The sequence below is a fragment of the Tursiops truncatus genome, chromosome 8, assembly GCF_011762595.2.
Source record: "Tursiops truncatus isolate mTurTru1 chromosome 8, mTurTru1.mat.Y, whole genome shotgun sequence".
In the NCBI taxonomy this organism is placed as follows: Eukaryota; Metazoa; Chordata; class Mammalia; order Artiodactyla; family Delphinidae; genus Tursiops; species Tursiops truncatus.
In genome coordinates this window covers 104046277-104060268 of record NC_047041.1, presented here as the reverse complement: position 1 = coordinate 104060268, position 13992 = coordinate 104046277, and the positions used below count along the sequence as shown (strand labels likewise).

At 61.8% G+C, this 13992-nt stretch overlaps 1 protein-coding gene and 1 pseudogene across 4 annotated transcripts in view; one reads left to right on the top strand and one right to left on the bottom strand.

Moving 5' to 3' along the window:
- TPCN2 (two pore segment channel 2) overlaps positions 1 to 6319 on the bottom strand; it is a 31878-nt gene extending 25559 nt beyond the window's left edge. For 2 of the 4 annotated variants that reach the window (XR_004527696.2, XR_012333639.1), the window contains exons 1-4: positions 6152 to 6319; positions 1819 to 1883; positions 1019 to 1095; positions 512 to 689 (exon numbers count right to left, since the gene is read on the bottom strand). Coding sequence is in view for 2 of the 4 variants with exons in the window: in XM_033861343.2 (XP_033717234.1) it covers positions 512 to 689; positions 1019 to 1095; positions 1819 to 1883; positions 6152 to 6263 (432 nt within the window). In the remaining 2 variants the exon portion in view is untranslated. The remainder of the gene's footprint in view (positions 1 to 511; positions 690 to 1018; positions 1096 to 1818; positions 1884 to 6151) is intronic. The other 2 variants (XM_033861343.2, XM_033861342.2) reach the window with 2 other exon arrangements.
- A 3057-nt stretch (positions 6320 to 9376) lies between these two features.
- LOC117313346 (serine/threonine-protein kinase TAO2-like) lies at positions 9377 to 13635 on the top strand (annotated as a pseudogene).
- The last annotated feature ends 357 nt before the right edge of the window (positions 13636 to 13992 follow it).

The following is a 13992-nucleotide window of genomic DNA, read 5'->3' as shown; positions in this document are numbered from 1 at the left end:
AGAAGGCGTGGCCAGTGGTACACCCTGCGTCTCAATGGGAAGTCACTACAGCTCTGAAGCCCTGACACAGCTCAGCTCACGCAAGCAAGGCATGGCCCAGCTCCAGCTTCTAGAAGGACCTGCGTCAGGAAGCCAGAGCTGCACACGGCCGGGGGCGGGACAGCAGCCCCTCCCCTCCGGGCTTCTCCTCTGTCGGGGCGGGAGCATAGGCCATGGAGAGACGTCCGGTCCCCTCTTGTTCAGCGGGGGTCCCTCCCCACAGAGGCACTGCCGGACCCTCGGCCACTCTCTCCCAGGGTCCTGCAAGGCTGTGCGCCCCCGATGGCTCGGCCGGCCCCCATCGGTGGTCTGGGATGGGGGAGAGCTGTCCAGGAGGCAGCCTAGGCCTCTGCTCCGTGGCGCACAGTGGGACAGGCAGCTTGCTCCAGGAGCGCGAAAAGTAAACCCAGGAAGCAGCAGCCGGGCCGGGAGGGCGCGGGTCCCAACCTCAGCACCTGTGCAGCCCCCTCACCTTCACGGAGACGTCAGCCACGAAGACCAGCAGGCAGAGTGCCTCGACGCCCTCAGTCAGGCCGCAGGGCGGCTCCCAGGGGGCCGGGCGGTAGCGCACGTCAGAGGTGCTGGTGAGTGACGAGGGGGTCTCGATAAAAGCCAAAGCCAGGATCAAGAAAATGGTGAAGCTCAGAGTCCTGGAAAAGGGACCGAAACTGGTCAAAAGGCAAAAGAACCAGCCACACGCCGGGGCCAAAGAAGCAGAGGAGCAGGCGGGACGCCGGGAAGGGTCCAAAGGCCGGAGCCCACACTTCCTGCTCCGTGGCCACTCGTGTGTGTGGTCAGATAACACGTACCGGCGCCCAGCTCAATTGCCGTGGCTGGCCGGAAGGTGCTGGAAAGGGACCCTCACCACAGAGGGGCCGGGCTCTGCTCCGATGGGGAGGGGAGCCTGCCTGCCCCCCGAGACCAGCCCCCTCCCCAGGCCCGGCTGCGGGAGGCCCGCGGCGCGCGCATGCGCTCTCACCACTGGCTCGTGCTGGAGTAGTACCGTCGGTACAGCCACAGAGACCTGGCGTCCACGCGGTGGTTGATGGAGCGATACTGGAAGTGAAGGTCACACGGGGCACGTTGAGGGTCCCCTCCGTGCCACACAGCACAGCCAGCCCCGTGCAGGGCACCCCTCTCACCCACGACAGGCCCGAGGCGGGGACACAGGCTGGGGATCGCAGGGTCCACCTCCACTCAGTACAGGGACCAGGGGCTCGTCGGGACCCAGCAGGGTCAGACCCTCCCAAGCTGCAAGGTTTCCCCAGGGCCGGTAGGTGGACGGACACTTGCTGGCTGGATGCCACTGTGCCCTGTCTGTGAGGGTCTCCCCTCCTCTGTGCAAGGCTGACCCCACCCACCTCAGCTGTGTCCCCATGCAGGACGCCCCCAGCCTCATCCGCCAGGTGGGGCACTGGTGGCTTCTAGTCTCTTTCCCTGATTAAGCCTGTGTGTTGTCTGCAGGCAGGGGAAGGTCTTGCCACCTTTGGGCATCTTTCACGGGACCGAGACCAGGGCAGCACACGACAGGCCCTCGGCAGGTGGTGAATCAGTGAAATGAGGGACGAGGGACCCAGAAGAGCACCCAGCACGTGTCTCCTTAAGGGGGACTCGAGGGGACCACGCCCCAAAGCCCAGTCATCGCAGCCACAATGACCACACGGTCCAGCAACCGCAGCCCTGGCCCCAGGATGGCAGGAGGGAAGGGGCCAGTGGGGCAGCCATCATGCAGTCCCCACGAGCCCCAGGGACAAGCCACCGGGAGCAGGCGCCGCCCACCTGGATGGCGTCTTCGATGAACACCACAGCCTGGTCCAAGCACAGATCCCGCCTGGCCACGGCACCTGCGGGCAGAGGGGACACCTAGGGTGGGGAGGGGCCTCGGGAGGCGCCCGTCCACCTCAGGGCCACCGAGAGCAAGGCAAGAACCCGGCTGCATCCTCTCCAAGGCTCTGGGACGAGACGCCTCTTGCCCCGCAGCGTGTGTGCACGCCCACAGGGCAGGACCCCCGAGGGCTGGGCCCCAGGTGGGACAGGGTCTAAGCACGGGCTCCGGGCCCAGAGGAACAGCAGCTCCCACGGTTCCCACCCCCTGGGGTGGAGTGGCAGAGGGCACAAAGCAGCCAGTGGGACGGAACCAGGCTCAGGGGGCTCAGACCCCGGCTCCGCACCTACTGGCTCAAAGGCTGAGGGCCGTGGGCTTAAGCTCACTGTGCATCTCCCCCTGTCAAACGGGGGTGTTAACAGCCACACAGCTTGGCCCCCAATGCAAGTGCAGGACCCCCCAGGGCCGGCCCGGCACACAGAACGTGCTCACAGCCACCCTTCTGCCCCGTCCCACCACCAGCCTCCAGGTGACCTTCGTCAGGACGCTGCACCCCCCTTACGCGACTATAAGATGGGGCAGCGCTACCGGCCTACCCCCTCACCAAACAAGATCACAGATTTAACGCTCACACAGGAAGATGATATCTAGAAGCTTGAGGCGCTGCGTGACCCTCCGTCAAACACTCAGCACTAAGAAGGACCTTCCGAGGCCATCGTGGCTCCCTGCTTGTGTCACAGGCCCACAGGGCCAGGCGACCGCAACCGAGTCACCCCGAGGGTGGGAGGCGAGGGAACCTTCACCAACCAGGGACTGGGGTCCTCGGGGCCAGGGAGGCTGGGGTGGTGCAGGTTCCTGACTAGGAGGGGCCTTCAGGACAAGTCACATGGCTCAAACCCCTGGTCTGTCACCTTGGCCTAGGGTTCTGCCCACCGCGTGGTGGGCAGCTTTGCACAGAAGCCTGATGTAAAGGGCCAAGAAAGGCACGAGGAGCCGCAGCTCACAGGAAAAAGGACCCCCCAGAGAGGCCCCGGAGACGGCGCAGCCCAGGCCCCGGCGGGGGGGCAGAGCCGGCACACAGCCCCCAGCAGCTCCCAGATCCAGGCTTGGAAACGCGGTGAACAGGCCTGTCACCACTTCTGCTGAAGATTTTACTTTCACATCTGCCCTTGAGCCCAGGAGCTGCCCAAACCGCCCTTAACCGGTCCCGAGAGATGCAGAGATGTCGAGGCCAGAGGCGGGGAGGCCGGGCACCTGGGCGGAGCTCCGGGCCCTGCCCACTCTGCCTGCCGACCCCAGGGACGCAGCTGCCGCTGTCCTCAGGGACTGTGCCCACCGGGGACGTGGGGGACCCTGGACAGAGACAGGAGGCTGGACTCTGTCCTGTCTCCGCCATCACCTTGCTGTGTCACCCAGGAACAGCACCCTCCTCCATCTGGGCCTCAGGTTCCTCCCGTAGACGACCTCCACGCTCACGTGAGGGGCCAAAAAGTTCTCCCACGGAGGCTCTGAGGGTGGCGACCACCTGCTTCCCCTGGAAGCGCCCGGGAACGCTGTGATGTGAAGGCACCCTGTTTTGTTCCCTGCTGTACCCACAGAGCCCAGGACAGCGTGGGGCCCGGCACACAGCAGCCCACAAGTCCCACTGATCAACTGAGTGAACAGCTGAGGGGAGCCTGGGAGGGCAGGGTGCTCTGAGGGGCCGGAAGAGGCCCCATGTCACCAAATCCCCGGGTGAGAACTCAGGGGACTCAGCCTGGAGAGGTCCAAGGAGACAAGCTTCCTGGATAAGCAGAGACAGGCAGCCAGGGCCCCCAGAGCTCGCTCCAGGACCAGGACTGGGTGCAGCGGAAGGGGCTCCCTCTGGCCACCCGGCCCTCAAGGCACCAAACCTCAGGAAAGCCATCCCACACCGCTCTGCGGCCCCGACACCAGCCTCCCTTTCCCACCCTGCGGTGGCCGGAGGGATCCTGTCACAAACCCTCAGATGGTAACCACAGCTTTCCGTGGGTCCCCACTGCTCCAGGAGAAAGTCCACACCCCGCCCGCCTGCCCGCCTCCTCCCCTGCTGCTTCCTCCACCCTGTGCCCTCCGCGCCACTCACCCTGAACTTGGCTCCGCCAAGGCCAAGCTCTCCAAAGCCTCCCAGGCTGTCGGCCCTACCGGGAGCGCTGTGCCCCAGCTTGGCGTCTAGGGACTCATTGCCTCAGGTGGCGATCAGCTGTCAGCGCCCCCCCCCAACCACTGTAGAATGTCGGAGCACAGAGGACATGGCGGCTCGAACACCTCAGCCCTGCACTGGTCCCCCCGCCCCAAGCCTGTCCTCCCCAACATCCCAGAATAAAGCCCCCTGCCGCTCTGGCTCCAGGCCCTGCCCACTCCCCACTACCTGGGTGGGGTCCTGACTAGCTGCCTCTGTGACCCTGGACAAGCCCCTGACCCTCTCTGTGCCTCACTTCCTGCGGGCCCTACGCAACAGGACTGATGGGCAGGCGGAGTGGGTTACTGTAGCTGAAGTGCTGTGCACGGTAAGCTCTTCATAAACATTTGCTATTATTGTTATTCTCAAAGCCCCTTCTATGGCACAGTGACCCCTTGTCCTCTGACTTTTCCATAACCAGTAAGAGGGTAATTCCCTGACCAGGAACAGGAAGAGAAAATGACTATCCCCACCCTGTGGTCACGGCCCAGAGGTGGGGCTGGGTCTGGACCTGACCACCGGGCCCACTGGGGTCCACGGAGCACCCAGCAGCAGTCCTCCCCCACCCTTGTCGGTAGGAGAGTCCAGCTAGCTGCGGACAGGCGGACCCTGAGCTCAGGACCCCATCCAGGAGCCCCGCACGGGAGCTGGGCAGAAACTGAATGAGGGTCTGCAGAGCCTGGCTGGACAGCCTGACCAGGGAAATCCAGAACACAGAGTGTCCTGTCCATGTTCTCCGAAGCCCCCACCAAGGCCACGGCGTCGGGACAAAAAGCCATCCCCAGGGTCCCCCTTCACCAGCCACACTGCCTGCCCCGGCTCCTGTCCCTAGGGTGAGTCTCACCTGTCCTCCATGCACTCTCCCGGGGCTGGACTTGCAGTGATCAGGGTTCTCTGCCCAGAATGGTCATCAGCACTGATGTGCACCAGCTCTGCCACCTGGCCGGGCACCTGGACTCTCTCTGAATCCTCACAACGCCCCGACCACCCCCCTTTTATTGAGACTCAGAAAGGTTAGGCAACCTGCCAAGGTCACACAGCCGGGAAGTGGCCTCCTGGCGCAAAGGCTGCATCCCCTGAATGCCACCATGTCCAGGGCCCCGGGAGGTCTTGCACGGACTGGACGGAGAACTTTCCCAGGACAGCCTCTGAGATGGGCAGGTGGGCATGTTTTCCATCTCCTGCCAGAGACCCGCCCCAATAATCCCAGGACAGGCACACACTGCGGACCCCTCCCCAACAGAGGAGGAAAGTGAGCCCAGAGACAGAAGGTGGCCTGGAAGGAGCACCCAGTGTGGGTGCCTGCAGCGGCTGAGACAGATCCCAGGTCTATGTTCTTGGACAGGTCCTGGACACTCTCTGGGCCTCAGTTTCCCCCTCTGCAAAACGAGGCTGAGGCCCTTCCATCCCTAACCCAGCACCCAGTGCCCTTGGGGTCTGCCAGGGACAGAAGGATTTCACCCTCCCCGCCCTCCTTGGGTTTCAGCAATCTCTCTGCGGGTAAACAGGAAGAGCAGGATGGAGCTGCAGAGAAGGAAGGAAGGAAGCCGCCCCGGTCTGGGGAGGCCTGCCCCAAGCCGACGCTGAAGGAGTTGCCTCACAATTCACTCCCAGCTGGGTTCGAATCCCACCTCGGCCACTTCCTGGCTGTGAGCCCTTGAGTAGGGGAACGCCCCTCTCTGTGCCTCACTTTCCCCGTAAGAACTGGGGAAAACGAAAGTGCTTCCTCCTAGGAATCACCAAGGCGATCCACGGAAAGCACGAGGCCCCGGGCGAACCGTGGGGGCTGCAGGAGGCTGGCTGCCCCTGGGCTGAGCGAGGCGTCTCAGCCCGATCGGTCGGGGGCAGGGCGCGACCCCGCAGAATCTGGCTGAAGCCCGCGCCCTGGCCGGGGCCGGGGTCCGCACGGCGCAGCCGCCCCGCCCTCGGGAAGGCGGCTCCCTGGCGCGCCGCGCCGCCCGGGCCCGCTCGGACCCCGGCCGGGGGAGCGGGGCGCCCCCACAGGGACAGTAGTGACGCGGCGCGGGCCGGCGGGACCCCACGCGCCACCCCTGCGCGGCCCGGCCCCTCCCCAGGCCGCGGCTCACCAGGGCCGACTTGGATGCTGTGACAGGAGGGTACGCCCGCCGGGGAATGGCGGGCACTGCCGCCGCGGGTCCGGCTCAGAAGGGGCTCCGATTCCTCCCGGGGGTCCGCCATGGGGTCACAGCCGGCCACCCAGACCTCACACAAGCACCAGACAAGAGCGCCGAGCTCCACTGCGCAGGCGCAATGCCCCCGCCCCCGGGGTTCGGGAGGAGGCGGGGACAGCCCTGTGATGTACGGGACGCTCCTTCCTACCAGCCAATGAAGACGGAGATCTTGCTCTTGGAGGCGGGGGCTTAGCCGGCCACGCCTCCTGGTGGGTGGGGCTCAGCTTCCTTCCATCAGGGCGGGGCTCTAAGGCCTTCTAAGGAAGGCCTTCTCTGTCAAAGGGTGGTCCCCGGCCAGCTCCGTCAGCGTCACGTGGGCGCGGGTTAGAAATGCACATTCTTGGGCCCCCTCAGACCCGCTGAATCGGAAACTCGGGGCAGGGCCCAGGAATCTGTGTTTTGCATGTGACTTTTGGGTACATGGGAGTGATGCCAAAGGTCATCCCCCAAAATGGAATTTGAATTTACCCTCTGATAATGAAATTAGGGAGGTTAAGTATAATTGAGGGTAAAGTTTATAATGACAAGTGATACATTTAAAAAAATATTTACACTACATATAAAAAGTATTTCCAACATTAATCTGTAAAGAGCTTTTTTTCTATTGCTGCAGTGACACAATACCACAAATTTAGCTTAAAACAACTCCCACTTATTACCTCTAAGTCCTGGAGGTCAGAAGTCCAGTGGCTGGGCAGGGTTCTCATCTCAAGGCCTCAGGAGGCCAAAGTCAAGGTTTCAGCCCACCTGGGCTAGGCTCATCCAGGTGGGTGGCAGATTCACTGCCATGGGGCTAGGACTGAGGTACCCATTTCTTCTCTTTTTTATAAATTTATTTATTTTATTTATTTATTTTTGGCTGCGTTGGGTCTTCGTTGCTGCGCACGGGCTTTCTCTAGTTGCGGTGAGCAGGGGCTGCTCTTCCTTGTGGCGCACGGGCTTCTCCTTGCGGTGGCTTCTCTTGTTGTGGAGCACGGGATCTAGGCGCGTGAACTTCAGTAGTTCTGGAGCGTGGGCTCAGTAGTTGTGGTGCACAGGCTTAGTTGCTCCATGGCATGTAGGATCTTCCTGGACCAGGGCTCAAACCCGTGTCCCCGGAAGTGGCAGGCGGATTCTTAACCACTGTGGCACCCTGAGGTACCCATTTCTTGCTGGATGTTGGCTGGGGGTCATTCTCGGCTCCTAGAGGCTACTGCATTTCTTTATTTATGGCCCCCTCCATCATCGGAGCCAGGAAGAGAGCACTGAATCCTCCCATGCTTTGAATGAGATGCTTCAAGATGCAGCAAGGTGCTTCCAATCCTTCTGACCTCCCCCTCTGCAGCATCTCTTTGCTTGTAAGGGCTCATGTGATTACACTGGACACATGGGATAATCCAGGATAATCTCCTTAGTTTAAAATCAGCTGATTAGGGCTTCCCTGGTGGCGCAGTGGTTGAGAGTCCGCCTGCCGATGCAGGGGACACGGGTTCGTGCCCCAGTCCCGGAAGATCCCACATGCCACGGAGCGGCTGAGCCCGTGAGCTATGATTAGTATGCTTAATTACATCTGTAGGATCTCTTTTGCCATCTAACTGACCATAACCACAAGCATGATGGGGAGGGGGAGGTCATGGGGCCCATAATTCTGCCTCCCATAGAGCTCTTAAAAATCAGTAAGAGAGAGATTATAAAGCAGAAACTAACACACCATTGTAAAGCAATTATACTCCAATAAAGATGTTTTAAAAAAGAGAAAAAAATCAGTAAGAGGGACCTCCCTGGTGGCGCAGTGGTTAAGAATCCACCTGCCAATGTAGGGGACACAGGTTCGAGACCTGGTCTGGGAGGATCCCACATGTCTCGGAGCAACAAGGCCCGTGAGCCACAACTACTGAGCCTGCGTGTCTGGAGCCTGTGCTACACAACGAGAGAGGCCGCGATAGTGAGAGGCCCACGCACCGCGATGAAGAGTGGCCCCCGCTTGCCACAACTAGAGAAAGCCCTCGCACAGAAACGAAGACCCAACACAGCCAAAATTAATTAATTAATTAATAAACTCCTACCCCCAACATCTTCTTTTAAAAAAAAAATCAGTAAGAAAAGGACTAAATTCCCCCTAGGTGGGAAAGGGGCAAAGGGTAAGAACCAGAAGTACACAAAAGAAGAAATATGAATAATGAATGCTCGATGCAAAGCTCCACCTCCTTAGAATACAGGCATGCAAATTAAAATAACAATGAAATCCTTGAGCCCATCACTTGGCGAGTATTTAAAAGATGATACAGCTCTGGAGGGCACCAGTGTGGTTACCCCAGGAGGGTAGAGAGAAATCACAGGATGCGTTCATGGGTTTGGTTTGTTTTTTTCTTAAACAATCTGCGTGCATTTTAAAACCTAGAAAAGGCTCCCGCCCTGTGTCCATCTTGGAATTGGGAGGAAAAGGGAGAAGGACACTGGGACGAGACGGGGGGCTGTGGTGAGGAGAGAGGCGGAGACTGAGAAGAGGAGAGGGGCAGAGGGCATCGGGACCGCCCTCAGCTACGTACAATCTTTCAGCTGTCCTGGGGAGAGAGAAAGGGAAAGGGAGGGGGCCGGGGTGGGAGTGGAGGCTCTCACCCCCGGAATCCGGTGTGAGAGGGGCTGTGCCGTCGGAATCCTCCGGGTAGGCCCCCTATCAGTGGCCAAAAACCTGGGGCTCAGTCCCCTCTGTCCCGAATTTCCGGGCCTGACCCCACGCTTCTGAAATATCCGGGTCTCAGCTCCTGAGATTACAGATATCTGGGACTCCTCTCTAAACCTGGGGCTCTGTTTCTGGGGTTCAGGACCCTGCGTGCACCAGTATCTGGGGTTCATTCCCCATGAGTTCAAATATCAGATTCGGCCTCCCCACCGCGTTCAAATATCTGGGGTTCAGACCCCACAATCAGAAATCCGGGATTCAGCAACCAGCGCCCTAGAGGAGGGACCCCTCAGGAAGGGGCGGGAGGACGGGGGAAGAGGTGGCAAGGGGAAAGGTCTCCTTGGCCCTCTCCCGGCTTGGCAGAGCCGTTGGCGGACCCCAGGAGGAGGTGGAGACTCTGGGCACCAGAGTGACCCCTAGCAGGTCAAGCCCCACTCTCAGGACCCCCAGGGGCCACCATGCCGGCCGGGAGCCTGAAGGACCCCGACGTGGCTGAGCTCTTCTTCAAGAACGACCCGGAAAAGCTCTTCCGTGACCTCCGGGAAATTGGGCACGGCAGCTTTGGAGGCGTGTACTTTGCCGGGAGTGTCCGGAATAGTGGGGTGGTGGCCCTCAAGAAGGTATCCTACAGTGGGAAGCAGTCAAATGAGAAACGGCAGGACATCGTCAAGGAGGTGCGGTTCCTGCAGAAGTTCCGGCATCCCGATGCCATTCAGTACCGGGGCTGTTACCTGAGGAGGCACACGGCTTGGGTGGTGGTGGAGTATCGCCTGGGCTCAGCTTCTGACCTCCTAGAAGTGCACAGGAAGCCCCTTCAGGAGGTGGAGATTGCAGCTGGGAACCACGGGGCCCTTCACGGCCTGGCTTATGTGCGCTCCCGCAACGTGATCCGTAGGGATGTGAGGCTGGAAACATCCTGCTGTCAGAGCCAGGCCTGGTGAAACTGGGGGACTTCGGCTCTGCACCCGTCATGGCACCTGCCAACTCCTTCGCGGGCGCCCCGTACTGGATGGCTCCAGAGGTGATCCTGGAATGAATGAGGGGGCAGGACGATGGCAAGGTGGATGTCTCGGTCCTTAGGTATCACCTGCACCGAGCTGGCGGAATGGAAACCACCGCTGTTTCGCATGAATGCGATGAGTGCCTTATAACACATTGCAGAGAGCGAGTCCCCGGTGCTCCGGTCAGGACACTGGTCTGAGTACCTCCGGAATTGTGTCGACTCCTGCCTTCAGAAAATCCCTCGAGACAGACCAACCTCAGAGGTTCTTCTGAAGCACCGCTTTGTGCTCCGGGAGCAGCCACCCGCAGTCATCATGGACTTAATCCAGAGAACCAAGGAAGCTGTCCGGGAGCCGGACAACGTGCAGTACCACAAGATGAAGAAGATACTGTTGCAAGAGGCGCCCAGTGGCCCTGGCGCTGAGGCCCCAGAGGAGGAGGCCAAGCCCTCCAGGCAGCGGGCCGAGACACGGGCCGGTCTAGAGAGCCCTCCAGCCAGAGCAGCTCAGTCAACAGCCTGGCAGACACCTCTGACAAGGAGGCACAGGCCCTGAAGCCCGGGACACGGCCACGATGCGGGAGGGCGAGCACACCGTCATCTCCCACAGCTCCATCGTCCACCGGCTGCCGGGCTCTGACAGCCTCCGTGACGATCCCTACCCGCCAGAGATGAGCCCGGGCCCTCTCCAGCCACCTGCAGCCCGGCTCCCACATCCACCACCCCTTCTGCCTGCTGACAGGCCTACTGCCGCAGCCGGGAGCGCTCTGCCACCATCCGTACTGCCTGCCTGGTCAGCCGTCAGACCCGGGAGCGCGCGCAGGACTCAGCCCTGCGGCAGCAGCTGCAGGCAGAGGCGACAAAGCACCGGACACCGCTGCTGGCGTCGGGGCTGAGGTTGAGGGCTGAGCCTCAGGAGCGGGAGCGCGAGGCCGGCGGGCTGGCTTTGGGGCTGCGGCCGAAAAGCTGTCAAGGCGGCACCAGGCTACCGGCGAGAAGGCGGCGCGAGCTGCCCGGGCTGAGGCGGGTAACTGCCAGCAGCACGTCCTCGGGCAGCAGAAGAAGGAGCGGCCGCCCTGCCAGAGGCGCAGAAGCGAGCCTCCAAGCTTCGGAAGGCGCAGCTGAAGGAGGTGGGATGGGGCTGCAGCGGTGGGTGGGGTTGATGGAGGGTGAGGCGGCCCTGACCTCCTTGCTGTCCCGCTGCCCTCGCCGGGGAGCGCCAGAAGCCCAGCACTCCAAGCGGGAGAAGCCCGGGTGGCTTTTGCGGCCGAAGGAGCAGCTACAGCAGCGCCAGGCCTTGGAGCTGCAGCGTCACCAGTACCAGCGCGAGATGCTGCTGGCTCGTCACAGCCTGGACCAGGACCTGCTTCGAGAGGTAGGCCACCCCCTCCCCTGTTCCCCTCCCAGATCCCAGACACCTACATCCTTTTCCATTCGCCTCACTTGTGGTTGCCGTTCCCGTTTGCCCTCATTCGTGTTGCGACCCGGCTTCTTTTCCACGCCTCTTTCGCTTCTCATGCCCGCCAGACCCTGCTAGAGTTCCCAGGCCCGCCAGGAGCTTGGCTCCCTTCCACCTCTCATCTGCACCCCCCGTCTCCCCACCCTCGGCTCCCTCTGCCGAGGAGTCCTGGGGCTCTCCCTTCCTTGACACCAACAAGGCTTTCGGACCAGTTTCTGGGCTCTGCCTCTCTTTTGCCTCAGGACTTGAACAAGAAACAGACACAGAAGGACTTGGAGCGTGTATTGCTGCTACGGCAGCATGAGACCACACGGGAGCCGGAGCTGCGGCAGCCCCAGGCCGTACAGCGCACACGGGCCGAGCTCACCCGCCGGCAGCAGCAGACAGAGCTGGGCAACCAGCTGGAGTACAGTAAGCGGCGTGCGCAAGACCGCGGCAGAGCACGCGGCCCAGGTTCGCCAGCAGCCCAAGAGCCTCAACGTACGTGCAGGCCGGTGTTCCCCGGGCCTCCCACTCCCCGCTCCTGGGGCTCTGGGACCACCTAACACAGGCACCCTTAAAGAAGAGCAGCCCTGCTAATCTGGCCAGGAGGCAGACCAAAGAATCCTGGGAGGGCTTCCCTGGTGGCGCAGTGGTTGAGAATCTGCCTGCCAATGCAGGGCACACGGGTTCGAGCCCTGGTCCGGGAAGATCCCACATGCCGCGGAACAACTAAGCCCATGCGCCACAACTACTGAGCCTGCGCCCTGGAGCCCGCGAGCCACAACTACTGAGCCCACAAGCCTCAACTACTGAAGCCCGTGCACCTAGAGCCCGTGCTCCGCAACAAGAGAAGCCACTGCAATGAGAAGCCCGTGCACCGCAACGAAGATTAGCCCCCACTCACCGCGACTAGAGAAAGCCCGCACACAGCAACGAAGACCCAACACAGCCAAAAATAAAATAAAATAAGTAAATCTTTTAAAAAAAGGAGAAGAATCCTGGGAGAGGAGGAGGAAGCAGTTCCAGAGAGGAGGATTCTGGGGAAGGAAGGGGCTGCCTTGGAGCCAGGAGAGCAGAGGATATTGGGGAAAGAGTCAGGAACCCCTAGCCCCAGTCCACAAAAGCAGAGGAGTTTGGCTGATGAGGAAGTTTGGGGGCTCCCTGGGGAGGAGATGGAGGAGCGTAGAGTTCCGTCCCCGGCACCCCAGGAGAGGAGCCCCTGGGGCCAGGAGGCATCCGGGGAATGGAGGTCGTGAGGGAAGGAGGATGGTAGCCTCTTGCATAAGGAGTTGGACCTTGGCTGGGTCCAGGGTCCAGCAGTGACCCCAGTGCCTGAGGAGGAGGGGGCTCTGTCTAGGACCCCGAGAGATCCTGGAGATGGCTGTCCCTCACCAGACATGCCCCCCGAACCCCCTCCCACACCCCTGAGGCCCAGCCCGACTAGCCAGCTCCCTGGACTCCTGTGCCATGGCCTCTTGGCTGGACTCTCCTTTGCAGCGGGCTCCTCCTCTGGCCTCCTGCCCCGGCTACTTCTGCTGCCGCTCCCACTGCTGGCGGCCGGGGGCGGGGGGGGGTGGCCCGCAGGCAGCCCTGCTGGCCCTCGAGGTCGGGGCCTCCTACCTACTTCTTTGTACAGCTCTGCACCTGACCCCCGTCTATTCCTACTCCTGGCTCAGGGCACCGCACTGGGGGCGCTGAGGCCTCATGGGTGTCCCTCTGGGCCTTGGGGCTGCCTGGCTCCCAGCCTGGCCAGGCCTGACTCTACCTCAGGCAGCTCTGGCAGCTGGGGACAAATGGGTGCGGCAGCAGGGCCCCCGGATGCACCAGGGCATCTCTCGACCCTGGTTGCATGCTCTGCTGTGTCTGTCGCCCATGACCTTCAGGGCCCTATAGGGCTGTGGGGGACCTGGGCCTATTCGCACTCTACCCCAAGACCAACGAGGATGGATGGCTTCCGCAGCCGTCTGCCTGTCCCTGGGCCCCGGCGGGGTAATCCTCTCACTGCCCGACACCCACTAGCCCTGTTGGCAAGGTTTGGGGGCCCGTGTAAGGGCTGGAACTGGCGCCTGGCACAGGCCAGCCGGGGTTTAGCCACCCGCCTGCCCCCCTGGGCCATCCACACACTGGCCAGTTGGCCGTGAGCGGCCCAGCCGTATCCCCCGGCTGCTACCACGCAGCCAGCGCCGGCTAAGCCACCACCAGGGACTCTAGCTGCGCGGAGATCCCGAACCCGCCAGCCCTGGGGCCCCGCCCCCTGGAGGTGTGGCCAACTCTAGCTCCTCCCCAGCGCATATCTAGCGCATTGAAAACGCACTTCATCTGCCACTACTCAGTGAAGTTTCTCCAGTCCCAGTCCTCTCCTCCCTGTCACCGCTCCTTCCTCGGTACGCTTGCCCACCTCACCCCTAGCCGTTTGGGCCTCTAGACAGGCAGCGTCGTCTGCTGTGGAGTCCAGAGATTATATCTGGGGTTCTCCTGATGCCCCCCCCCGACCCTAAGTTATTGCTGTTCTGCCCCGTGTGTGCTCATCTCGCCCTCATCGACTCAGGCCCGGGACCGGGGGTGGCAGTGGGTGGGAAGAGTCATGTGGATTTTTTTTCTCCCTTCGGTTTTGTTTTTCTGTCTCCCTTCCA